At 53.2% G+C, this 23,557-nt stretch overlaps 2 protein-coding genes across 2 annotated transcripts; both read left to right on the forward strand.

Annotated features, from left to right (window-relative positions):
- The first annotated feature begins 444 nt into the window (after positions 1-444).
- On the forward strand, positions 445-5,509 carry SH2D5 (SH2 domain containing 5). The gene is made up of 9 exons (XM_076356141.1): positions 445-1,308; positions 1,473-1,553; positions 1,670-1,744; positions 2,012-2,155; positions 2,246-2,455; positions 3,438-3,606; positions 3,709-3,811; positions 3,912-4,071; positions 5,247-5,509. The coding sequence occupies exons 1-9, from the start codon at positions 850-852 to the stop codon at positions 5,445-5,447; spliced, it is 1,602 nt and encodes a 533-aa protein (XP_076212256.1). The 5' UTR covers positions 445-849; the 3' UTR covers positions 5,448-5,509.
- A 736-nt stretch (positions 5,510-6,245) lies between these two features.
- Positions 6,246-23,395, forward strand: KIF17 (kinesin family member 17). Its single transcript, XM_076356140.1, has 14 exons — positions 6,246-6,972; positions 8,160-8,306; positions 8,714-8,815; positions 11,333-11,522; positions 14,991-15,443; positions 16,529-16,626; positions 17,305-17,452; positions 18,523-18,611; positions 18,740-18,864; positions 20,911-21,142; positions 22,088-22,346; positions 22,617-22,684; positions 22,805-22,925; positions 23,132-23,395. The coding sequence occupies exons 1-14, from the start codon at positions 6,742-6,744 to the stop codon at positions 23,272-23,274; spliced, it is 2,406 nt and encodes an 801-aa protein (XP_076212255.1). The 5' UTR covers positions 6,246-6,741; the 3' UTR covers positions 23,275-23,395.
- Positions 23,396-23,557: the final 162 nt, after the last annotated feature.

Here is a 23,557-nt window from a genome sequence, read left to right on the forward strand (position 1 = left end):
AATTGTGCCAGAAAAGAGAGGAGCAGCCCTAAGCTTGCAAAGGGGATGGGGACACTATAGGGACCCCCCCACCCCATTAGGATGCGCTTGGAGCAGCCGGACCCCCCCCCCCTTCCTATGTGTTTGCACCCAGGTGGCTGCAGCGTGGCCTCGGTGACACGAGTTGCGCCGGTCTCAGCCTGGCCGAGGGCTGCGGAGGGCGAAACCCCTTTGGGTGGCTGGAGAGGGGCCAGGCACACCCCTCGGTGGGTGCTCTGGCCGAAAAAGCACCCCCAAACCTGCTGCTCCTGTCGTTGGTGTTTTGGGGATCGCCCCTGAAGGACAGCCGTGGGGGTCTCGGTGCTGCGTGGCCGGCAGGGAGTGGGACGGAGCACTGGGGGGGGCAGGATGGGGGAACCCCAAAATCTCGCTGGGGTTTGGGGTGTGGGACTGCATGCACCTCGCTTGGGGTCCGGATTGTGTGCTCGGGGCGTGGGGACCGCTTGCATCTTGCTGGGGATCAGGACGTGGGGGCGCTTGGGTTTCATTTGGGGCTGAGATGTGGGGACCGCATGCAGCGCATTTGGGGTCCGGATTTGGGGACCCTCACATCACGCTCGGGGTCAGGACGTGGGGACTACCTGCATCCTGCTCGGGGTGGGGACGTGGGACCCTCGCGTGGTGCTCGGGGGCAGGACACGGGGACCCTTGCATCGTGCTTGGAGTCAGGATGCTGGGACCCTTGAACGGGGGTCGGGACACGGGGACCTTCACATTGGGGTCAGGGTCAGGCTGTGGAGACCCTTGCATGGCACTTGGGGTCACAGGGGGACCCTTGCACGGGGGCTGCGACATGGGGACCCTTGCAGGATGCTCAGGGTGGGGACGTGGGGACCTTTGCATTGGGTTTGGGATGCAGGGACCCTCGCGTCGGGACTGGGGGACCATACTCTTTTATTGGGGTCGGTATGGAGGGACCCCTGCTTCGGGGCCAGCACTTGGGGACATCTGCACTGGGGTCAGGACTTGGGGACCACCGTACGGGGACCTCCCCGGGGCTCAGCGGGCTGGAAACGGGGGACGGTGGGGGCAGGTTGTGTCTGTCCCCTTCCTCCTCGCAGGGACCGTCACCAGGGGCCAGGTCCGGGCTCCCCGCCACCCTGGGTGGCTCCGAATAATTCGGATGCGGCACCGGAGCCGCTTAACCCCATCCTGATCCAGCCTTCGCCCCGAAACCTGGCTGCCATGAGGAAGAAGCCGGCCAACGGGAGGGGGCCGGATCCTGCGGCCCCCCAGCAGCGAGCCCGGGGCATCGCCAAGCCGGCGGAGGTGATTTACCCCCAAGGGGGGACCCCGAGATGAGGTTTGGGTGCGGGTGCATCCCTGTGACCCCCCAAACCATCATCTCAGGGTGGTCCGTTTGCCCCAGGGGGGGCAACTGCAGCATCATGGGGGGATTGTTGCTGACACGGGTGGGTTTTTGCCCCCCCCAGTACGTGGGCTCCTTTGCGGTGGAGGACTTGGACTTGCAGCAGCAAGCGGGGCGGCTGGAGGAGCAGCTGCGGGCGCTGAAGGTCGGGCATCTGCCACCGCTCCCCCTCGCCGGGAAACGGGGGGACCCCGAATAGTGGGGGGGACCCCCAGGCGACACAGCCCGGACCCCCCCCAACGCTGCATCTCTCCCAACCAGGACTGCCCCAGGAGGAGGTCGGTGGTGCTGAGGTTCAGCTTGCAGGGGCTGAAGGTCTACGGTGCCGACGGGGAGGTAGGGGTGCTGGGGCGGGGGTCATGGGTGTTGGGGGGGCTGGGTGCTGCTGCAGAGGTGCTTTGGAGGGGGTTGCACCGCTCCGAGCATTGCGTTTTGCGTGGGAACCTGCTTTGCGTTTGCAACTAGGGTTGCAACCTGCCATGCATTTGCAGGTTTGCAACCTGACGTGCAAATGGGGTTGACCCCGGTACCGCTTGCACCCCGGGGGGGTCCAGGGGTGCTCGGTCCCAGTGACCCCCTCTCACACACACCTCGTCCCCGCAGACTCTGCTGATGGCGCACGCTCTCCGCCGGATCCTGTACAGCACGTGGCGACACGCCGATTGCCAGTTCGCCTTTGTGGCCCGCAATCCCCGCAGCCCCGCCAGCACCCTCTTCTGCCACCTCTTCGTGGGGCCCCCGGGCGAGGTGCGTGGCCCAACCCCCCCCCCCCCCCCAAATAAAATACCATTATTATCATTTTTAATATTTGCATGCAGCTTCTTTTGCCTCCCCCAGGTCCAGACCCTGCACCTCTTGCTCTGCCGCTCCTTCCAGCTCTGCTACCTCCTGGCGCACCCCGAGGAGCAGGCGGGCGAGGGGGAGCCCCCGGGGGCCGGGGTGCTGCGGGAGCCGCTCAACCCCGAGGAGGTGTCGCGCAACGTCAACGCCCTCGTCTCCTTCCGACGCCTGCCTGCGCCCGCCGGCCTCGGCTCCCTGGGCGCAGGGGTAGGTGCACCCTGCCGGGGTGCTGGGTGCTGCTCCACGGGCCTCTGCACAACGTTTGCTTGCACGGCGTTTTCACGCATGGGATTTTTGCATGGCCTTTTCTTGCACGGCGTTTTGCATGGCGCATTATTGCACAGCATGTTTTTGCATGGTGCATTGCACGGCCTTTTCTTGCACGGCCTTTTCTTGCACAGCCTTTTTTTTGCAGAGCATTTGTTTGCACAGCGGTATGTGCGTGACGCTTTTTGCACGGCATTTTTTGCACGGCATTTTGCCTGGCAGTTCTTGCACGGCCTTTTCTTGCACGGCGTTTTGCACGGCGCATTATTGCACAGCACGTTTTTGCATGGTGTCTTGCACAGCCTTTTCTTGCACATCCTCTTTGTACAGCATTTCTTTGCACAGCGGCATGTGCACAGCGTTTTGCACAGCCTGTTTTAAATGGCATTTTGCAGGGCAGTTTTTTGCACAGCATTTTGCACGGTCTTTTCTCGCACATCGTTTTGCACAGCCTTTTCTTGCACGGCCTTTTCTTCTATGGCGTTTTGCATTGGGTGTATTTGCACAGCATTTTTTTGCACAGCAATTTTGCTGGTGTTTTGCAGGGCATTTTTTGCATGGCACATTTTTGCACAGCAGTTTTTTGCAGGGTGTCTTGCATGGCTTTTCTTTGCACTGCGTTTTTTGCACAGCATCTTTTGCATGGTGATTTGCATGGCCTTTTTTTTCCCAGCATTTTTTGCATGGCATTTTTTGCATGGTTTTTTTTTTTCTGTAGCTTCTTTGCATGGTGTTTTGCACGGCCTTTTTTTTTTTGCACAGCGTTTTTTGGATAGCGTTTGTTTGCATGGTGTTTTGCACGGCGTTTTTTTTGTGTAGCCTTTTTTTGCACAGCAGTTTTTGCATGGTGTTTTGCACGACACTTCACGCAGCAAGCGTCCCCAAACCCCCCCCCCCCCCTCACAGCCCCTCCACCCTCCAGGAGCGGCGGCTGGAGGCAGAGGGCAGAGCTGGTGCCTGGCGCCCGGGGAACCCCTACTGCTCCCCGGTTCTGGTGCGCAAAAAAGCCATCCGCAGCAAAGTCCTGCGCTCGGGGGCTTACCGGGACTGCGGGGGCGAGAGCCAGCTCCACCAGCCGCCTCGTGACGCCGGTGAGTGCCCGGAGGGGAAACTGAGGCGGGACACACACACACACACAACCCCAATTTCGTGGGTTTTTGGGGGGCGAAGAGGGGATTAACGGGCTCCCGCAGCGGCGGCGGGATGGGAGAGCAAAGGGGCGAGGAGCTTGGCCTTCCTCCCCGAAAACGAGAGCGTCCTCGCCGAGAGCGTGTGGGCCTTCGCCGGCATCGCCAGGTGAGTGCGCGGGAGCACCCCGCTCCTCGCCGTCCGTTCCGTTCTGTCCCGTGTGTGTGTGTGTGTGTCCCCCCCATCCGCCGCCTCATCCCCTCCCCAGGGACGGCGGCATCGCGCTGCTGCGGCGGGACGTCCCCGGCGCCTTCCTCCTGCGCCCCGAGCCCGGCCTGGCCAAGCGCTGGTGCCTGTGGGTGCGGGCGCCCTGCGGCATCGTCCCCTACTGCCTCTTCAGGACCCACCAGGGCAGGTTCTGCGTGGAGGTGAGGGTGCTGCGCGGGGGGCAGCGGGGCGGGGGTGCGTCGGGTGCACGGGCGCGTCGGGTGTGGGCGCGTTTGATGCGTGAGCGCAGGGGTGCGTTTGCTTCGTGGTTGCCAGCGGTGCACGCTTGCACCTGGGTAAGTGCGTTTGATGCGTCTGCGCGTGGATGCGCCGGTGCGTGGATGCACTGGCGTGTGAGTGCATTTGGTGCAGCTGTGCACGGGTGCACCAGCGCATCCATGCATTCGATGCGCTGTATAAGTTCGTTTGGTGCGTCTATGCATGGATGCATTGGTGCCTAAGAACCTGGATGCACTGGTGTGCACGTGCATTTGACACACTAAGTGCATTTGGTGCATCTGTGCGTGGATGCACGGGTGCGTACCTGCATTTGATGCAGGGGTACACGGGTGCATTTGCTTCATGGTTGCATCGGTGCACAGGTGTATGGGTGCATCGGTGCATGGGTACGCTGGTGTGTAAGTGCGTTTGCTTCGTAAGCGCATGGGTGCACAAAGGCATTTGCTTCATGGTTGCGTCGGTGCACAGGTGCATCTGTGCGTGGGTGCACAGGGGTATCAGTGCGTGGGCACATTTGATTCGTGGGTGTATCGGTGCACGGGTGCATCTGCGCATGGCGCACAGGTACCACTGGGTGCGGGTGCGGGGGTGTATCCATGCTTTGGTGTGCAATTGCATTCGATTCGTGGGTGCGCGAGTGCATCTGTGCATGGGTACATGGTGCAGGGGTGCACTGGTGTGTGATTTATGGGCGCGTTTGAGTCGTGGGTGTATCGGTGCACAGGGTGCAGCTGTGTGTGGATGCACGGTGCACAGGTAGACGGGTGCATCGGTATGCGCATGCATGGGTGCAGTGGGCGCACGGGTGTATGAGTGCACTGGTGCACGGGTGCGTTGGGTTTGTGGGTGCATGGTGCACAAGTACACGGGCGCTCCTGTGCATGGCTGCATTTGGTGCATGGGTGCACCTGTGCATGGGTACGCAGGTATTTGGTGCGCGGGTGCGTTCCATTCAGGGGTGCATGGGTGCCCGGGTGCACGGCTGCACAGCACACGGGCGCGTGGGCATCCCGGCCAGGCCCGCCAGCCACCGCGGCCTCCCGCCGAGCGGGGGGCTCACCTCTCCCCTCTCTCCCCGCGGCGGCGCCGACGGCAGCACTCCAACGCCGAGTTCGCCAGCGTGGCCGCCCTCCTGGCTCACTACTCCGGGGCGCCGGGGGGCTGCTTCTGCCGCCTGGCCCCCGGCCGCCGCAACCCCGGCTACGAGGAGCGGGACCCCGGCGGCGGGGCCAGCGCCTGGGGGGAGGCCGCCTGGGCCCCCGCCACCCCCGTTGGGGTGCAGCATGAACGGGGTTAGGCCCGGCCGCCCCCGGCTCGGGCACGGCTACCCCCCAAAATCCCCACTTAGCTTTAAATCGCTGCCATCTGCCTTATTTATTCCCCTCCCGCGGGCTGCGTGCGCGCTCGGCGGGCTGTACGGCGCGCCTCTGGCAATAAATGGCTCTCGTGCTACCGGAGGAGAAGTCTGCTGGCGGCCTTTTATTCCCGCTCCCCCCACCACGGCGCTGCGTGCAAGCGTGCACGCCCGTGCACTCACGTGCACGCCCTTGCATGCTCTCGTGCACGTGCGCCCTCATGAACTTGCACTCACGCGCTTGCAGTCTCGTGCACTTGTGCTCTCGTGCGTGCACACACGTGCACCACGCGCCCGCACCCACGTGCACTCGCACACCTGCACAGCTGCACCATGCACTTGTGCTTGCACTCGCACACTGGCACGCGCTCACGCGCTTGCAGTCTCAAGCCCTCGTGCCCTTGCACCCTCGTGCACTGCTACGCTCGCACTCTCACGCGCTTGTGCAGCTGCACACCCAGGCACGCGCCCTCTCTTGCACACTCAGGGGTCACACTCGTGCACACCCCCCCCCCCCGCCCCTTGCACACCCGCGCTGTGGTGCGCGCGCCCTCTCGTGCACAGGCGCCCGCGCCCGCCCGCAGTCACGTGGCTCGCGGGGCGGGCCGAGGGGCGGGGCCTTGCGCCGCGCTGCCCCGTCGCCGTGGCAACGGCGTGGGGCCGCTGCGCGCATGCGCGGTGGGGCCGTCGGCCGGCGCTTCCCGCCTCCCCTCAGCCCCCGGCCCGGGCTCTCCTCAGCCCCGCGGCTCCCTCCGCACGCCCCGGCTCGCCTCGAGTTTCCCTCCGCTCCCTCAGGCTTGCCCGACACCTACAGGTTTACCTCAGGTTTTTCCCTCGCCCAGTCCCCCCTAGGCTTGTCCCGGCTCCCCAAAGTTACCGCAGGCTCTCCCGCCCCCGGGCCCCCCTCAGGTTTCCTCCCCCCGGCCTGCCCTAGTTCCCCCTCAGACTTGTTCCAAGCGTCCCCCTTTCCTTTCATCCCCCCCGAGCTTTTCTCTTCCTTAGTCTCCCCTTCTCCCCCAGCCGTTTTGCGGCCCTCCTGGCTCTCCTTCCTCATGCCAAATTGCGGGGGGGGTCCTTCCCCTCAGTGCCCCCAGCGAGCTGTGAGTGCTTCGCCCCACTGAGGGGTGCAGGCCCCGGGGTCAGGCTTGCCCCAGCCTTCCCACAGGCCTACCCAGGCCCCGATGCCCCCCCAGCGCTGCCAAGTGAGTGCGCGTGGGGTTGAGCTGAGCCTTGACAAATGGCCTCGGAGGCAGTGAAGGTGATCGTGCGCTGCCGGCCCATGAACGAGCGTGAGAAGGCTCTCGGCTGCAAGGCGGTTGTCAGCATGGAGAGCGCGCGGGGCCAGTGCTTCCTCCAAAACCCCGCTGCTGCCAGCGAGCCCCCGAAGCAGTTCACCTTCGATGGGGCGTACTACCAGGAGCACAACACGGAGCAGATCTACAATGAGATCGCCTACCCGCTCGTGGAGGTGAGTGGTGCCTGAAGCAAGCCAGACACAGCCAGCACGTAGCCTGGGACGTGGACTGAGGAGTTTTACGTGGGCAGGCGATCCCTAAGTGGAACTGATTTATGGACAGAAACAGCCCTGTCCGCTGTTTCGAGTGGCTTAGCTGCAACCCTGGGGTGCAGAGGAGGGCAAAACAACGTCCCGGCAGTAGGCTGGGAAATTGGGAAGAAAAAAAACGTTTTCAGCAGCCAGCGGAGCACTGAGGATAGAATTACATTTAATTGTTTTAGGCGGATGTTTATATGAAAGATGAACCCCCCTGAGCAGGCCCTAGAGATGGTAGCTGGACAGAAACTGCAGTGGAAAGTGATGTGAGGAGAAGGGGGACAAACAAGACTCCTGATGATTTTGGGGACATTTTTACTGTCAAGCAAGAAACCTTAGAGAAGACAGGGAACCTCAGCCTGTTCTAGACTGGCAAAGTGAGAGGGGATATGTTTGTTTCCTTGTTAATACATCAGCATGGTAAGCAGCTAGGGTGAGAAAGGAACCAATTACACAAAAAAACTCCAACCCCCCAGAAAAGCCAATTTCGTTAGAAGAAGAAACAGGGATAAAATGGCTAGTGGTATTTTTAAGATAGAAGTTCATGAGAACAAGCAGGGTCTGAGAGAGTAGGTTATTAGATTAATAGGGTTTTTAAGTTATTATTTTACTTAAACCTTAAGAAATCCAAATATCTTCTGTTCCTACCATGCTTCTCTGAAACAGGGACAAGTGAAAGTGAGGCCTTCTTTCAGCCAGCTTTCCAAGAGAAAATTACTCTAACCTAGAGACCGACCTTTTGGCCACCCTGCAGTCAACTAGCATTCTAGTTGTCTCTCTGGGTTTCATAAGATTTTTCTGCCCTATGACAAAAATATTCTGGTCTTCTAAGCGTTGTCAACTGCCCTTCCACTTTTCAACACCTGCATTTCTTCAAGTTTTCCATTTTTGAGAGAAAACCATCAATTTATATGCTAGTAGAATGCTTTCTTTTATTATTATACTCTGATGGCATATGAAGATCAAGCAGCTGTTTGATGTTTACTTCTAGCTCTTCCTTTAAAATACACTTTACGAGGTGGGATTGAATCTGGATGACATACTTCCTGTTATGCAAAGGGTGAGGGTAATGGCTATTTTATTTGGTTTTCCTCCATTTCCAGGGTGTCACTGAAGGTTACAACGGCACCATATTTGCCTACGGCCAGACTGGCAGCGGGAAGTCATTCACCATGCAGGGAATCGTGGATCCTTCTACACAGAAAGGCATAATACCCAGGGCATTTGAACACATTTTTGAGAGCGTACAGGTAGGTGTGTAACGATGTGAGAGAGATCCTGTTGTAAGATTGTGTGATATCGAGAAAGATGATTTTTTTGTGTCATACCCCCAGGACTGAGTGCCAGTTGCACTCGGGAGCAAGAATGGGGACAGGCTTTTGGGTATGCTGCCTCTCATCCTAAAGCTGAGGCCCGTGTATAGTCAGATGAACTGCACCCTCGTCTCTGCTGACTTTATGGACTCGCACTTGAGACGTTTAAGGACCGCAAGTCCCTATAGCGAGTGTGTTGAGTAGTTACACCTGGGAATGCCAGGAGAGATTTGATGAAGTGCTGATGGGAGGTGGGCACCCAGCTGGCACTGAGGATCTACGTGGGCTGCCTACTCGCCTTCATTTTGAGAACCTTACCCGAAAATCGTCCCTGTTTTGTGCAGTGTGCCGAAAATGCCAAGTTCTTGGTGAGAGCTTCCTACCTGGAGATTTACAATGAAGACATACGAGACCTTCTAGGAGCTGACACCAAGCAGAAGCTGGAGGTGAGGCGGAGTCAATGTGTCTTAATCAGGAAGTGCTTTAATTTGCTCAGATAAGTGTTATTACATATGCCTTGCAGAAGTGCAATAATACGCTCTGTCAGAAGCTGAACGCCAGAATATTAAGATATAGTGATGAATATGGAAGCCAAGAGGAGATTTTGAGGGACGTTAGTGAAAATTTAGTAGCAGAAGGAACAGGATCCAGTCCCATGTGTCCTGCTTGATAGGGGCCGGTAGCTTAGCAGAAGGTGCCTGAAAATCATTACTGGACAAGGATGGAATAAAGTGCTCATGGGGCAATTTCTTCCTAATCCACTTCATCTCACGGCTGTCTCTAAAGTGGGAGGATTCCGTGCCTTATAAATGTTTAATCTGATCCAGTGTAGCTGTGGATGATCTCATTACCTGTCTAAAACAAGAAAGGCTGATCCTTTTTTGAGGGGACAGAGCAGATATTACTCCCCATGGGAACATATGGGGAAGGCGGGCGGTTTCCAGGAACACAGGAGGGTAAACTTCCCTGAAATCCTAAACAGGGGGCTGATTTTTATAAAATTTACCTCTTGGTGGCTTTGCAGATCTTTTTGCACGTATTCCTGGAGGAAGCTGCAAGTCTCCTGTCCTAATTTACTTCCCTGCAGGACTGCCCTTGTGAAGAAAACCGAGGCACTAGCACCATCTGCCGCACAGACGCGCCGAGATGGTGACAGACCCAAACTGCCTCACGGGGCAGATGTTTTTTTAACAGGCTCCTGGCTTTCAGGGAGGCAAAACCCTCTCCACTCCACGTTCCAAGCATGCTTGGCATGTGTGTGTGGAGAGCGACGGGTGGGAGAAGGGGACTCGCTGTTTCGGAAGGCGCTTGTTGCGGTTTCCCATCCTTTGTTCCACATCAGCAGTGACACCGGTTTCCATGACGACTGCAGTTGGCACTGGGAGGGCAGGAGTTGGGCAGACCAGTTTCCAGGGTAACACCATCACACTGGTGACAGCCGCTGCCTGTTGCTGCCTCCACCGAGTAATTAAGGGAGGCATGTCCTGCGGAGACCGAAACCCCGGGCTGACCTACTGCTTTCTTCTGTGTCCCCCAATTCTCCAAAATCCCATTTCTGTTTGTTCCTTTGCCTTTCAGCGTCAGTGACTTTAGTGACTCTGAAGCCCACAGTCGCCTCCTGTGGTATGAAACCCGGTGAAGAGCAGGTCTTACGGTGCCATCAGTCTGTCGTGGAGTTAAACAACAGCCATGTCCTCGGTTGGGTGTTCCTCAGGGACTCTGCAGCACCCTCCCATACAGCCGGGCCAGCCGCGGGGTTCTCCTGTAGCACAGGCAAAAGTCACGGTGTATGAACAGTCTGGCTGTGATTCTGTAACTGGATTCACCCTGAGCAGTCACGGCTTTAGAACAAGGCTAAAATCCTGCCTAGTTTAGTTTTCAGCCAGTTCTGCTCTGTTCTGTGGGGATTTTTTAAAAGCAAATGCTCTATTTTACATTGCTTCTTGTGGCGCGTGCATCACTAAAGTATCTGAGGATCTTCTTTGGAAGTCACACTGCCAAACGCGGTGTCTGTCACCCCATGACACTGAGTCATGACAGCCATATCTTGATATCCCAGCTGACACGATAAAGATAGAGTTTTGGTTGTGAACTCAGCAGATGTGGGGCGTAACATTGCTGCTGAAAATGAATGCAGCTCGTTTAAAATTCCCAGTGTGGAGGGAGCTTCGGAGGGGGCTGGTGTAGGAGTGCAGGGATGTCTTGATTGTTTTGTATTTTTTATGTAGGTTTGTTGGATCATTCAAGATTTTGAACACTTCAATCATTTATTAGCACGCTGGATGAAATTTTTCTTCTGCATGATTGATAATTGCTGAAAAGATGCTGTTAGGTATTTACCACTCCGTCTCTATCCAGGTGCCTGAAGAGGATTTTAGAGCATCTTAAAAATGAACTAATCTGGAGGAAAAATTATTATAGTCCGCCTGCGCATGATGGGTGTGACTTTGGGAATTTTGTCAAGGAGATCAAGACGCCCTCTCAGAGCGGAGGGGTTCAGCAAAGCACTGGTAACAATATCTGTGACTATTGAATCTGTGCTTTGATTTTTAAAAAGCTCTCTATGACTGAAGAGATACTGGAGCCTTTGCCATAATAGGTGAAAAATATTTCAGTTCTTATTTTAAAATATGCAGCTTAGTAACAGGGGAGGTAGAAGGCGGCTCGGCGCAGGTTTCTTGTGGCCTGGGAGATGTCTGAATCAATCAGCAAACTTCTAACTTTAATTATTTTTGCCTGCAGAGCCAGGAAGGTGGTTCCCCCTTTTTGTGTGGTTTTATTTCTCCTTCAGAAATACTAAAGCTTTTTGGTGGCAGCCAGATAACGTTTTTGCCGTACTGCAGTTTAATTTCTCCACATGCAAAACTCGCGTAGCCCTCAAGCTTCTGGACAGTTTCCAGCGCGCCTTCCCGTAGTCTCGGTGCGTCTTGTTCTAACCTGTCTTGCGTTGTCCCTGTCTGCAGCTGAAGGAGCACCCAGAGAAAGGGGTGTACGTGAAGGGGCTGTCTCTGCACGCAGTGCATAGCGTGGTCCAGTGCGAGCGGATCATGGAGACAGGCTGGAGAAACCGAGCAGTGGGTTACACCCTCATGAATAAGGACTCTTCCCGCTCCCACTCCATCTTTACTGTCAATATGGAAATCTACACCGTAGGTAGGTAGCTGGATGTCCTGCCTTAGGCCTGGGCCTAGCAGAGCGCAGAATCTGTGCGGTCTGACCGGTCATCCCGCAGCAAAACATAGATCCTAAATGATTTTAGGTCCAGTAGAAATCAGAATTGTGCCCTGACATGGACATTCTTCAGTGTGAAATGGCTGAGTATTCAAAGTCTTTTTTTTCCTTGATTCCCCCTTAGGAGAGAAATGTCTTACACTCAAACTGGGAACATATTTAATTCTCCTTCCATTTCTTTTATCTTCCAAAACCTTTATTTCCAGCAAAGGGTGCTAAATCTCACAGCCCATAAAATGGCTTGGAGTTCAGGTGTTGTACAGCCTGGAGAAACTTATTATCTGTCTTGTCTGACCTCCTTTACAATGCAAGTCAGATCATTTCACCCAACAATTCCTTCGTTGAGCTTAATCACGGGGCGCATCTTTTAAGCAAACAGCTAATCTGGCTTTAAAGATGGAATAAAAGAATCCCTTAATAATGTTTTAGTGACTAATTTTCCTTTCTCGAGTATCTCATTTCCATTGGCGTTTCTTTAGCTGATAAAGCTGCCTCGCTGGGTCTGAATGCGTACCTCGAAAGGGTTTTTCTCTGGGACTAAGAAAGGAATTGGTCTCCTATATTCTGCCTAGTCCTTGACCCCGGCTGAGGCTGTGAACAGCTTGGCTTTGTTTTCTTCAGCTGTTTCAGTCATGGGGAAAGTTACACAAATGTCTTCCTAAACTGTGGTTCCAGATGTTGGTGACAGTGTTTTCCTCTATCCAAAATGGTGGGGGTGTGTGTGATTTTTGGAATTTCTCAACTAGCACAGCTGGTGGGTGCTAATCCTTGCATTATGTGGGTCCATAAAATTCCAACTTTAATCCTAACAAGGAAAAGAAATATTTACTCTCCTCTTTTGTGTTCCAGATGGGTGCAGGGCTCTTAATCTAGCCTGCAACAATTTATCTGATTTAAAGCTTTGAAAACTTGTTTTATAGAACAGAGTGGCAGGTGGGGAAACCTGCAGTTTTGGCAGTTAAATGGAAGACAGCTGGAATATTTGAGGAGAAAGCTGAGGGTTCTGGCACAATCCCCGTAACTGGATGGTTCTGCTAGAGTAATCATTAGTTGAAATAGTTAATGAAGTTGGTATTTATGTTGTCATCTTTAGGCTTCATGAAGAGGTGCACGGGGAAGTTCAAACTTACTTTCCAGTTGAGCCTGTAGTAAATTATAATTTACAGGGAGCTGATATTTTAAAGGATCTCTTTGCAATTATGTAGACTAAAATTACTCTTTTTTTAAAGTAACAGATTCAGGAATTATGGCACATACCAGGCCCTCTGGCTGCAGATGTTTGAAATGCACAAGTTGTCATCAGTATTTTTACCGTATTTAGAGTAGCAGATGTTTTATTCCTTTACGTTGTGCTTAGGGATTGATTTGTTAATGAGAAAGACGTTGTAGATTTGGCCAGTGCTTATGCCACCAGCACTGGCTGAAGGGCTGTAGGAGAATTAGACGGGCAAGACTTTTGGGCTACTGCAGGCATTTTAGCAAGAGTCTGGGGACCTTGTTACACCATGGAAATGAAACCGCTAAGCTCCAAGATTGAAACAAACAGCCTCGTGGGTAAAAGGACTGGCAGGAACCAAAACAACTTCTTAATTGCCTGTCAGTGTTTACATAAACAGAGGGAAGGAGGGAAAGGGTTAGAAAACCTACCTTTTGTGACTGTCCACTCACCCCAGCTCTCAGAAAGGATAGTGAGAGGGTGCTCTATTTAAGCTCCATCTGGTTGGGTTTTTTTCCCCAATCCTCCCATGTCTTGACATGCCAGAAGGATCTGGGGTGAAACAACAAGTTTGCTCTGCAGCAAATGTTAAGTTCCGCAGTTAACAATCTGTTGCTGTAACTGGGGGAAATATCCTGGGGTGATAGATTTTAGATTTTTTTGTTTACCTGTGAACTTTTAACTTTCCCCCATGCATCATATTATTCGTTGCTCATGTTTAGGTATTATCCACAGCCCTAAAGCTTAACTCTGACTAAATTGAAGGCTAGGTTTTGCAGAAGTCTGTCTGGAAAAGGGCGGACTCGGTTAAAACCTTGATGTTCTTTTTGCTTGGAGCACTAAAGGAGCTCTTCCCTTGAACTTGGCTTGTAATCGTGAGGGATGATTGGGACGTGGACACCCGAGAGTATGGTCCGGTGCTTAGGACAGTAGTCTGTGATTTGGGAATGTGTGTCCAAGTCTTTGCTCTGCACGAGGCTGGGAAAGTTAAGTAGCCAGCGAAACCGAGGGGTTCCTAACGCGACCGAATGCACTCTCTCTTAGTCACAGGGGATTTGTGTCATCATGTTAATCCGGCCTCAAAATGCAGATATTATATGCATGAGGTGTGCGTCCAGGTAGCTGGGGAGCTAGCTGTTAACTTCAGCTCAGATTTTCTCTTGCCTTAAAGCGGTATGTTGGGAATGGTACCAGCTCACTGGGTCTGACTCCTCACTCGCTGAGATCCAGCTCCTCATCCAGGTGGTTCGGGCTGAGTGCAGTCCCGATTTCTTGTAGTTTTCCCATTTCTCGCCTGTGTTCCTTCATTTTACTTTCTCACTGAGAATGTCATGAGTTGAGGAGGAACAGATGCTGCCGAGCATGCCTGTGTGCTGAGTCACGGCGCAGTTTTACAGCTATCTGGGCGAGAGGGGAGATCTGCTGGGCTTCTTGAACGTTCAAGCCAGATGGTGGACCTTGATGGTATCTGATAGAATGTGCTTTTTCTTTTGAAGCATGGCAAGAAACCTTGAATACGTCCATTGATTAGGGTAGGTTGGATTCCAGTCTTGAGAAAAGCTGTAGTTTGGGAGTTCATGGAAAAACTGTTTCCCAACGTAGTGTCTACTCCAGCCTTTCCACGGTAGTTTGTAGAGGTAACCCTCCTGCTTGTCTCTCCACGTCACACAGGTGTTCAGGGAGCCTGCTCTTTTGCCTGTGCACTCCAACTAGCCCTGCTCCGGTTGCTGCCTGTTGACTCCTCATTTCATGCTTCCTCCCTTCTTTCTCTCCAATTGTCAGACATTGTTTAACTTCGTGAAACAATCTGAGGAGGAAAAAAGTTGTATAAACTCATGGTCTGACCTTGTTACTTGCAGAGGGCTTTGCGTGAAATTCTAAACACTGTGGGAATATGTGTGTGTGGGGGGTGTGTGTGTGTGTGTTCAGAGCTCACTAGGAGAGTAAGAACGGGTATGAATTCCTACTGTGCAGGATCTTGTTCAGGAAAGCGCTACGACATGTAGTTCTAAGATTAAGTAGTTATTTATTTACTTAAGGGAGTCAGGGCCCGGGCCCAAATGCAGACAAAGAACAGGGCTTGAACTGGAAGGTAATGCCAAGAGAGTCCTATTTCTTGACTGTTAAGATGCTTCCTCTTAAGAAGAGCCTAACCCGGAATTATTTTCTTGCAGATGAGCAGGGGCAGGACCACCTTAGGGCCGCAAAACTCAATTTAGTGGATCTGGCAGGAAGCGAGAGACAGTCAAAAACTGGAGCCACGGGGGAGCGGCTCAAAGAGGCCACCAAAATCAACCTCTCCCTCTCAGCTCTGGGCAACGTCATCTCGGCCCTGGTTGACAGCAGGTGTAAGCACATCCCCTACCGAGACTCAAAGCTGACCAGGCTGCTGCAAGACTCCCTCGGAGGGAATACCAAGACGCTGATGGTAGCATGCTTATCTCCAGCTGATAACAACTATGATGAAAGCCTCAGCACTTTGCGCTATGCTAATCGAGCGAAAAACATCAAGAACAAGCCCTGTATCAACGAGGACCCCAAGGATGCTCTGCTGAGGGAGTATCAGGAGGAGATTAAGAAGCTGAAGGCCATTCTAGCTGAACAGATGAGCGCGAATAACTTGTCAGGTAGGAGAGCCCTTAGTGGTGCCAGAGATGTTTTATCTTTGACAGAAAAAAAGAGGTTTTTACACGTAAAATGCTCACTGGATTTAACCTCAGCCTGTCCCTTACCTGTTGGAGGAAGAGTTCTCCATTCTGGTAATGGACTTTTCCTTCACTGTTGCCAAATTGACCTTCTGCCACTGGTAAAGATCATCTCGATTATCCAGTATTTTCAAGAACGACAAATTCTGTTAGAAAATGCTGACGTGATTCAAATCCTTCATGGTTCTTCATCATTCTGGCTAGAATTTGTTCAGTCACAGAAGAGGGGTTTCAGCTGGCAGAGCAAAAATGAGCTGCTAAAGAAATAATAATGTAAAATTCTTTATTAAATATATGTTTTCAAATTTAGCATTCAGCCCCTGTTCTCCTACACTGTGAATTTTTGACACTACAAGAAGCGTTCTGCCCTGCTGATGGCACTGCTTACGGAGAGCGGCACTGTCCTCTCTTTGAGGATTCAGCCCAGCCTCAGCAGGCTCGCTCTTTGCTATGAAGTAGGAGTAGCAAATGCGGGAACCAGTGGGTAAGAGCAGTCTTTAGGGAGCTGATCACCTTTTGAGAATTATCCCCCAAAAAAGGGCAACTTCCAGCAGAGGAATAAAGCTGTAAGATTATTTTTTTTTCTTCCCCCCCATTTCTGCCACCTTTCAGAAACAGCTGTGAAGAAAGAAGGCAATTTCCTTGCACCTTTCATCTCCTTCCCAGTGTCTTTTATCTCCCAAATCTGTTAGCATAGCCCTGGAAACAAGTCTCCTGTTATTCTGTGAAAGAGATCAGATTTCTATTTGCTCTCATATACCTGAAGCTTAAACCTCTTCCCCCCCCTGCCCGCTCAGCGCTGACTCCTTCTCTCCCCACACCTATGGAGTCCCAGGCCAGTGGGCGTTTTGGCAGCACAGATGCTGGCACACGAGCGCAGTTTAAAGGAGCGCGTGGATTGCGATGTTCTTTGCTGGCAGCCAGGTTCTTTGTTCTGTTTCCAGGCATTCTACAGACAATCCCACCCAGTAATTGTGAGTGATTTTTATTTCGGCTTTGCTTTGTAGGGCTTCTGCCTGCTGAGACTGCTCACCTGGAAGTGAAGCCAGCTCCCATCCTCAAACCCCAGTTAGATCTTGAAGCAGAGAAGCAGCTGATCAGAGAAGTAAGTCAGGAGGAGGTATCCCGTAGTGCCTTTGACTAAGGCTTGTGGGTTTTTATAATAATCGTTACAAATATGGTGTAGGGCTGTGTGGTTCAGCCTTTTCAGAACACTTCCTATTTTTTTGGTCCTTGGGCTTCTCCAATGGACAGAACGTGTGTTGATGGAGGCCTTATTTACAATGCCGCTTTCTCTCAGCATTGTTCCCTCCTCTCTGGAGGTGAATTGGAATGGATTCCCAAGAAGAATTTTTGAAGTACACATAACAAGAAGAGGAAACTGCATGTGAAACTTAGACTCCTCCTGTCAGAGGAGGGAGAAATAGGGAGGAGAAAAGCAGTAGTCAAAGGTGTTAGGAACAGTACAGGGATGAAGATGAAGAGGGGATATGGAGCCAGGAGGAAGAATGAGGAGTTGGGGGCCAGAAGGAAATAAAACTCTCCCTTGCTCTTTACAAAGCTCCTTCCAGGGCACCACATCTGCCCAAGACAGCAGTTTCTAGGGCTGACTAGTCACCTTCCATCAACACTGTGTCGACTTAAATCCCAGAAAAAAATCAATGAATACAGGATGGTAAAGTTTTATTGGGGTGGACATAAGATGTGACCTAGAATGGACCTAGATGTGACCTCGTGTACGGTCACAGGGCTGTTGCTTCAGGCTGCCTGCTGTGCCTTTCAGGAGTACGAAGAGAGGCTGGCCCGACTAAAGGCCAGCTACGAAGCGGAGCAGGCGTCCCGTGCCCGCCTCGAAGAGGACATCAGTAGCCTGAGGAATCACTACGACCTCAAGCTCTCTGCTCTCGAGGAGAACCTCAGGAAGGAAGCAGGTGTGGACGAGGCAGGTGGAGGGTGCGCAGTGCAGACTGAAGGTTCCCTGATGCTGTTAATGCGCTGGGGGGTTGGCTTTAGGCATGAGTAGACACAGACTGTTTTTGCAAAAGTGCAAAAGGGCTGGCCCTTTTGCAAAGCGGCAGCAACTGCTACTGCAGCAAGTGCTGCCTGGCAGCAACAGCAGTCCCTGCTCTCAACCGTCCCTTATCGACAGCAGGAGCGGTAACTCTGGCTCTCCTGGGCCGCTCATAAGACCCTCTGTCCCAGCTTTGTCCTCTTCCCTATTTCCCTGACTTCTTTTCCCCGTCAGGACCAGCCTGGCCCTACCCTGTAAGCCTTGAGGCGATGAAATGCGATTTTGTGAGTTTCTTCTGACTTAGCGCAGCGTTTCTCTCGAGCAGAGGTTTGAGCTGCAGAGATGACTGGTCTCGGCAGGCGCTGCTCTGTCTCGATCCGATTGGCTTTGCACAGCTCACGCCCAAGACAAGGCTGGCTGCGGCAGTCTCTTCCATCGCATGCAAATGTGATGCAGCCCTTGGTCTCCCGGTGGATTATCAACACCATCGCTTTGCTGGAGGGCGGATATTCCTCTCGCATACCTATAAATTGTTGCCAGCTATCCTCCTCGTTACTGCTTTTCATTTATACTTCCGCAGTGCCTCAGAGCATGTTTTGCAATGCGCTTACGCAACAGCATTTATTGTCCAATATTAATTCTTGAACCTATATTCTTCATTTTTGATGCTATCGCTTTCTAAGGTGAGAGGTTCTCTTTCCCCCCTCTGATTACAAACGTACACCCCCCTGGCCTCTGAAATAGATTGTGTGTGAACACGAGGACCCAGGCTCTCCCAACCCTGTAAAATCTGCGTTCCTTACCTGATATGCCCTCTGGGTCTGATGGCTTTTACTGACCAGCATAAGAAGCAAATAACAGACCTTTTCCTTCCAGACACATAGTTCTTAGCTTTTGGTGAAGACTTTGTGCGACGTTTTCACAGGTTTATGCTCTAGTTTTGCAGAGCTCGTTACTGACATCGTGGGTATTTCCTCTTCCACTCTTCAGCTGCCATGAGGACTGAAACTACTCCCGACGAGACACCCTTGCCTGAAGACTCTGTTGCTGCAGCCGATGAAGAGCCAACATCAGCCCAGGTACCCTTCAGGCTACTTTACCCCCCTGGGCTGAATAAACCCGAGTGGGTAGTGTTGTGCTTCATCTATCCCCGTACTCGCATTGCGTCTTTTCAGAGCTGTGGCCTTCGGTTTCCTCTTGTCCTCAGGACCCAGCAGCACCTCGGACTGTCCAAGACGCTGGTGGTGTGAGCAGGGGGAGCGCTGGAGCAGAGGTGGCTGTCACTGCTGAGGGGATTTCCGTGCCTGCAGACCAGCAGCAGGTGCTCGCCAGGTCAGTGACCACGCTGCTCCTAACTGCCTCTTGTGCGTTGCTTACGACGCACACAGGCAAGAAGCAACCGTGTTCTTCCGTGGCATTACAACCGTCGAGCTTCAGCTGTGAGGTCAGCGCAGCACAAAACTAGGCAGACGCGTGTTCTTTACCCCAAAATTAACTTTGTCCTATTTGGGCAGATAAATAGCTGTGGCGTTCGACGATGCCAAGTGCCAGAATTATGATAAGAGAAAAATCTGGAGAGGTCTGTGTCAGCAGATGCGGATACAAAAAAGCGTGCTTTCCTGATAACAGATCCTGCCTAGATCCGTAGGCAGGGAAATCTTTTCCTTCTCTGGCTTTTTGCAGGTGTAATTTATAAGGAGTTTACAAAGTTGAGTCTGGCGGTCGCTGACAGAGCTTAAGTGCCCAAACGGGTTGTGGAGGCAGCCTCATTTTCCTCTGAAAAAAGGTTCTTGAAGGGCACTTAGAGTACAAGCGAGGCAGCAGGCCTTCCTGCTGCTTGCTGTGCGTGTGGATGGACGAGAGTGCGTCCTCCACGACTCTCCCTTGTCACTGAGGTCACTTTTGCCTCTTAACTCACGCATCTGACAACGTTTGCAAGACATCAGCCAGAACTGACATCAAAATTTCCCAATAATCACATTTTAGGGGCGGCATTAGACCCAGGGCCTGGAGCACAGGGCTGGGATGTTGCTGGGCTGTTTCAAAAATAGATGCTTTGAGCAAATTCTGCTGATTTCTCTCTCTCACTCCGTCGCGTGGAATTATATTAGAATTAGAAGCGCTCAACGTAAGATACGTTGTGGATGATGGGAGTTTGATTCTGAAAAGTCTTGTGTTTTTTAACCAGTCTTTCAGCTTTACTGTGAGCTCCTGTGGCGCATGCTTGCTCTGTTGGGCCTCTCCCAGCTAAAAAAGGAGCTATTAAGAAATCTAGAACAGCAGCGTTCGTAATTTGCGGGCAATTCTGTCTATTAATGGAGAGGTCTCCAAAGAAACCATGCGTTTTGACTATATATCAAATCTTAATATTGCAGCGTTCCTTTTTGTGACAAACAAGCGAAAAACGCTCTTCCAATTCCAGCGTTAAAATCAAAGTTCTCTGCAGATTAGGCGGGAGGGTTTGGTTCCGCAGGCACGGGGATTTTCAAAGCCGCCTGTTAAAAGCTTTACACATCAGGACGGCTGTGAGATCTCTGACACTTCGCTCGGCAGAGCGAGGATTCAAGCGCGCGTTAGGCAAACGAAACCCAAGGCTACTTGGCGAGCGCAGTACGGTAGAATAGCAGGTCATCTCTGGTGGGGAACGAGCTCTTTCGGATGGGCTTAACGATAATTACGAAGCTGTTATCAGCGGAGGTTTTATCAGCAGTGGGATTTTCTCCAGTTTGAGCCAGCGCTGGCCAACCCGAGCTTTGTCTGCTCTGCAGACAAAGGGGACGGCTCTGGAGCACGGCTTTATTTCCGTGTCGGAGTGTGCGGGGCCGTGCGGCGTGGACATGAGACGAGCTCGATTTCAAATATGGGTCTGTGCCAGCGCTCAAGCAGAAACACTGAGATCACCCAAGTCATCAACCCTGGCTGATACTGCCCCGAAAAAGAAATTGTACTGTGGCTTCCAGCCGTATCACCCCCATATCCACCATTTAAAATATTTGTTGGCGTAAATTTGGCACATTTTGTGCTTGCCTTGAGAGTCTTTCAAAACAAGAAATAAGAATTGAAATACGAATTCCACAAAACGGGGTTTTTAAAAAGAATTCTGTGAGCGTAGATGCAGATTTCCGGACATACTTGTTGACAAAGGTGCTCAGAACGACACGCGCTTTGCCTTGGGTCCGCAGGAGCGTCTGTGACAGAAACCGTTAGTAAAAGTGGAATTTGCCACGGTTACTCAGGGCAGCAAATCTCGTCAGAAATCACCGTTTTCTGCGCTGTGTCTTCCCAAGCGCCGCTCGGGCGAGGACCTGCGCCCTCCACGCTTACGCAGAGGGTGGTTCTTTGTGCCGCTGAGCTGAGAGAAGCGTTTGCCTTTTCCAGGCTGCAGATGCTAGAACGACAGGTGGTAGGGGGGGAACAGGCTGAAAACAAGGACCTCAAAGAAAAGCAGAAACGCCGGAAAAAATACGCGGCCGAGCGGAGGATGCAGCTGGTGGCCGCGCTGCAGCAGTCTGACGAGGACAGCAGTGATTGGGTTCTGCTGAACGTCTACGACTCCATCCAGGAGGAGGTTCGAGCCAAGAGCAAGCTTCTGGAGAAGGTGCAGAAGAAGGTGAGCAGCTCCCCCTTGTCCCTGCTGAAGATTTAGGGAGCATCTCTCTCCTCCTCTGCGTACCCGTTTCTTTAGGTTAAGGAGGCGTTTTAGGGCGGTATGTTTAAAGAATGGCTCTGGCTGTGTGAAATCCTTCATGCGTGCGCCCGCATTAGTACCTATGTCTGTATTTTGACGAAATACGGGATGCGGCAGCCCTCAGGACGGTGGATGAAGTTGTTGAAACCCCAAACCTCGCCCGTTTTAGAGGCCGCTCTCCTTATCGTGCGGGACGCTGGCCGGAGGGTGACGGCTGGTGACGGGAGAGGGTGCGACTCCCTCTGCTGACCCACGCGATCTATTGCACAGCTTCCTCCCGTTCTGATCGCCCCAGGTATCACACCTGGGTTCCTGGGAGACACTGCGCCGTGAAAAGTTTTTGGGGAAGGGGGGAATGAAATATATAAAAGCAACGCCGTTAAATTTTAGGCACGCTTGAAAAATCAGTTTCGCTCTGATGAGATGAGGCAGAATCAGAGGAGCTTAAAGAAAAAAAAAATCATCTCTGTGTGTGTGTGTGCAGTCCTAAATCTGCACGTTAAGAACTTGCTTTATTTTTGTATTTAGGTTATCAAAGAAATATTGCACCTTTTTCATCGAAGTTAGGAGCTCCCAAGAGTTCGTTAGCACTGGGCGCAGACCACACCAGTAAGATTAACGTAAGGTCCATTCAGAGACTCGGCACTTCGGAGAAACGCGAGAAATCTTTCATTGAAACGGGCGTGGAGTAATCTCTCCGCACAAATCTCATCCTAATTCTTAGTTATAAATTAGAAATCCTCTCAAACACTGAGGGTTTTGTGTGTGTCTTTCCATCCCTCTGCCCGACAAATTCCTGTAACTCACAGCAACCATCGGTCTCTCTCCTTCGTAATCCCAACGACTGACTTTGTTTTCATGTCCCAGCTGCGGGCTGCCGAGACGGAGATCAAAGATCTGCAGTCGGAATTTGAGCTGGAAAAGATCGATTACCTCGGCACCATCCGCCGCCTGGAGCGAGACCTGATGCTCTTCCAGCAGCTGCTGGATCAGGTGCAGTCCCTCGTCCGGCGTGACTGCAACTACAGCAATCTGGAGAAGGTCAAGCGCGAATCCGTCTGGGATGAGGAAGCCGGCTGCTGGAAAATTCCAGAGCCTGTCATTGAAAAAAGCCGCCTGCCCGCAGGTAAGAGGAGCGCCTGGATGATGTCGCCGGCACGCGGCTGCTTCTGGGCTCGGCAGATCACTTCTGGGCTGCGTCCGCTTCTAAAATCTTCCCCGTCTATAAAGTTTGAATAATAACGTCATCTAATGCGAAGCGCGGTACGGATCCTTCCGGAATCTCTGTGAGCCCAGTGGTCGGTGACCGGAGCGGTGTTGGGGACCGGGGAGCGCGGTCAGGAGAGCGTTAAGTGTTTTAGAGACGACGACCCTTTAACGCCGTCTCTTCTCGCAGCAGTTCCAGCACTGCCACAGCCCAAACCTGCCCGAAAGAGCCCTTTGGCCGAGAGCGGAGAGCTAACGGTACGGTGCATTTCTCCTCCGTTTTGTGTCGTATTTTACCGATTTTTGCCGTATTTCTAAGCCGTAACCCGAGGGCTAGCGCGGAGTCCGGCGCTGCTGACGGCGTTTTCCCGCTTCCAGCCCGAGGAAGACCGCTACAAGCTGGTGCTGAACAGGAGCGACAGCGAGACCGTCGCCAGCAACTACTTCCGACCCACGCGGGCCAGCCGGATCCTCCTCCCCGACCCAACCACGAACCGAGGTAAACCCGCCTTTTCCCGTGTACCGCCGGCGTTCACCTCAGTTTTCCTCATTTTTTAGGGTTTTTTTTTGGTTTGTTTGTTTGAGGGAGCGCTTTTTTGCCTTGGCTCCCTCGCCCTCAGCGGGGATTTTTTGCAGGACGAGGCCCGTGTCCGGCGTCCAGCGAGGACGCCTGCCCACCGCGGGTCCCTTCCTCTCCTCTTTCAGCTCCCCCGGGGCCGGCGGGGGCTCCCAGCGGCGCCTCCCCCCGGCCCCGGCCCTTCCGCCTCCAGGCCCTCGCCTTGGCCCCGCCGACACCCACCACCAAGCGCAAAAAGGGCAAAGCCGGCCCCAACAGCCGCCCCCTCTGACTCCGTCGCCGCTGGGGTTTCCAGCAACGCGGGAAGACGCCAGATCCCTGCGCTTTTGCACCAAAACGCTCTCGCTCCACGCCGGGGCGAGGGACGGAGGGCGAGCCCGCCGTCACCCTGTTCTCTCGCGCCCTGTACGCCCCCCCCCCCCCCCCCCCGCTGCAATAAACCAGTCTGACACCGCCATTTTGAGGTCTTTTACTGGGAACCTGCCTCCCTCCCGCTCGGGGCGGCGGGGCCGAGGGCGAGAGCGGGCCGCGGCCGGAGCGGAGTGTCGCGCCGG

Source organism: Aptenodytes patagonicus, chromosome 19 (assembly GCF_965638725.1).
Source record: "Aptenodytes patagonicus chromosome 19, bAptPat1.pri.cur, whole genome shotgun sequence".
NCBI lineage: Eukaryota > Metazoa > Chordata > Aves > Sphenisciformes > Spheniscidae > Aptenodytes > Aptenodytes patagonicus.

What these genes read in the sequence shown, in the direction of transcription:
- SH2D5 (XM_076356141.1), top strand. Translation starts at nt 850, where the DNA reads ATGCTCAGGGTGGGGACGTGGGGACCTTTGCATTGGGTTTGGGATGCA. An exon ending in TCGTGGGGCCCCCGGGCGAG is followed by an intron (nt 2,156 to 2,245) that starts GTGCGTGGCCCA and finishes TGCCTCCCCCAG; the next exon opens with GTCCAGACCCTGCACCTCTT. An exon ending in AGGGCAGGTTCTGCGTGGAG is followed by an intron (nt 4,072 to 5,246) that starts GTGAGGGTGCTG and finishes CGCCGACGGCAG; the next exon opens with CACTCCAACGCCGAGTTCGC.
- KIF17 (XM_076356140.1), top strand. Translation starts at nt 6,742, where the DNA reads ATGGCCTCGGAGGCAGTGAAGGTGATCGTGCGCTGCCGGCCCATGAAC. An exon ending in TATGGAAATCTACACCGTAG is followed by an intron (nt 11,523 to 14,990) that starts GTAGGTAGCTGG and finishes ATTTTCTTGCAG; the next exon opens with ATGAGCAGGGGCAGGACCAC. An exon ending in CAGCAGCAGGTGCTCGCCAG is followed by an intron (nt 18,865 to 20,910) that starts GTCAGTGACCAC and finishes TGCCTTTTCCAG; the next exon opens with GCTGCAGATGCTAGAACGAC.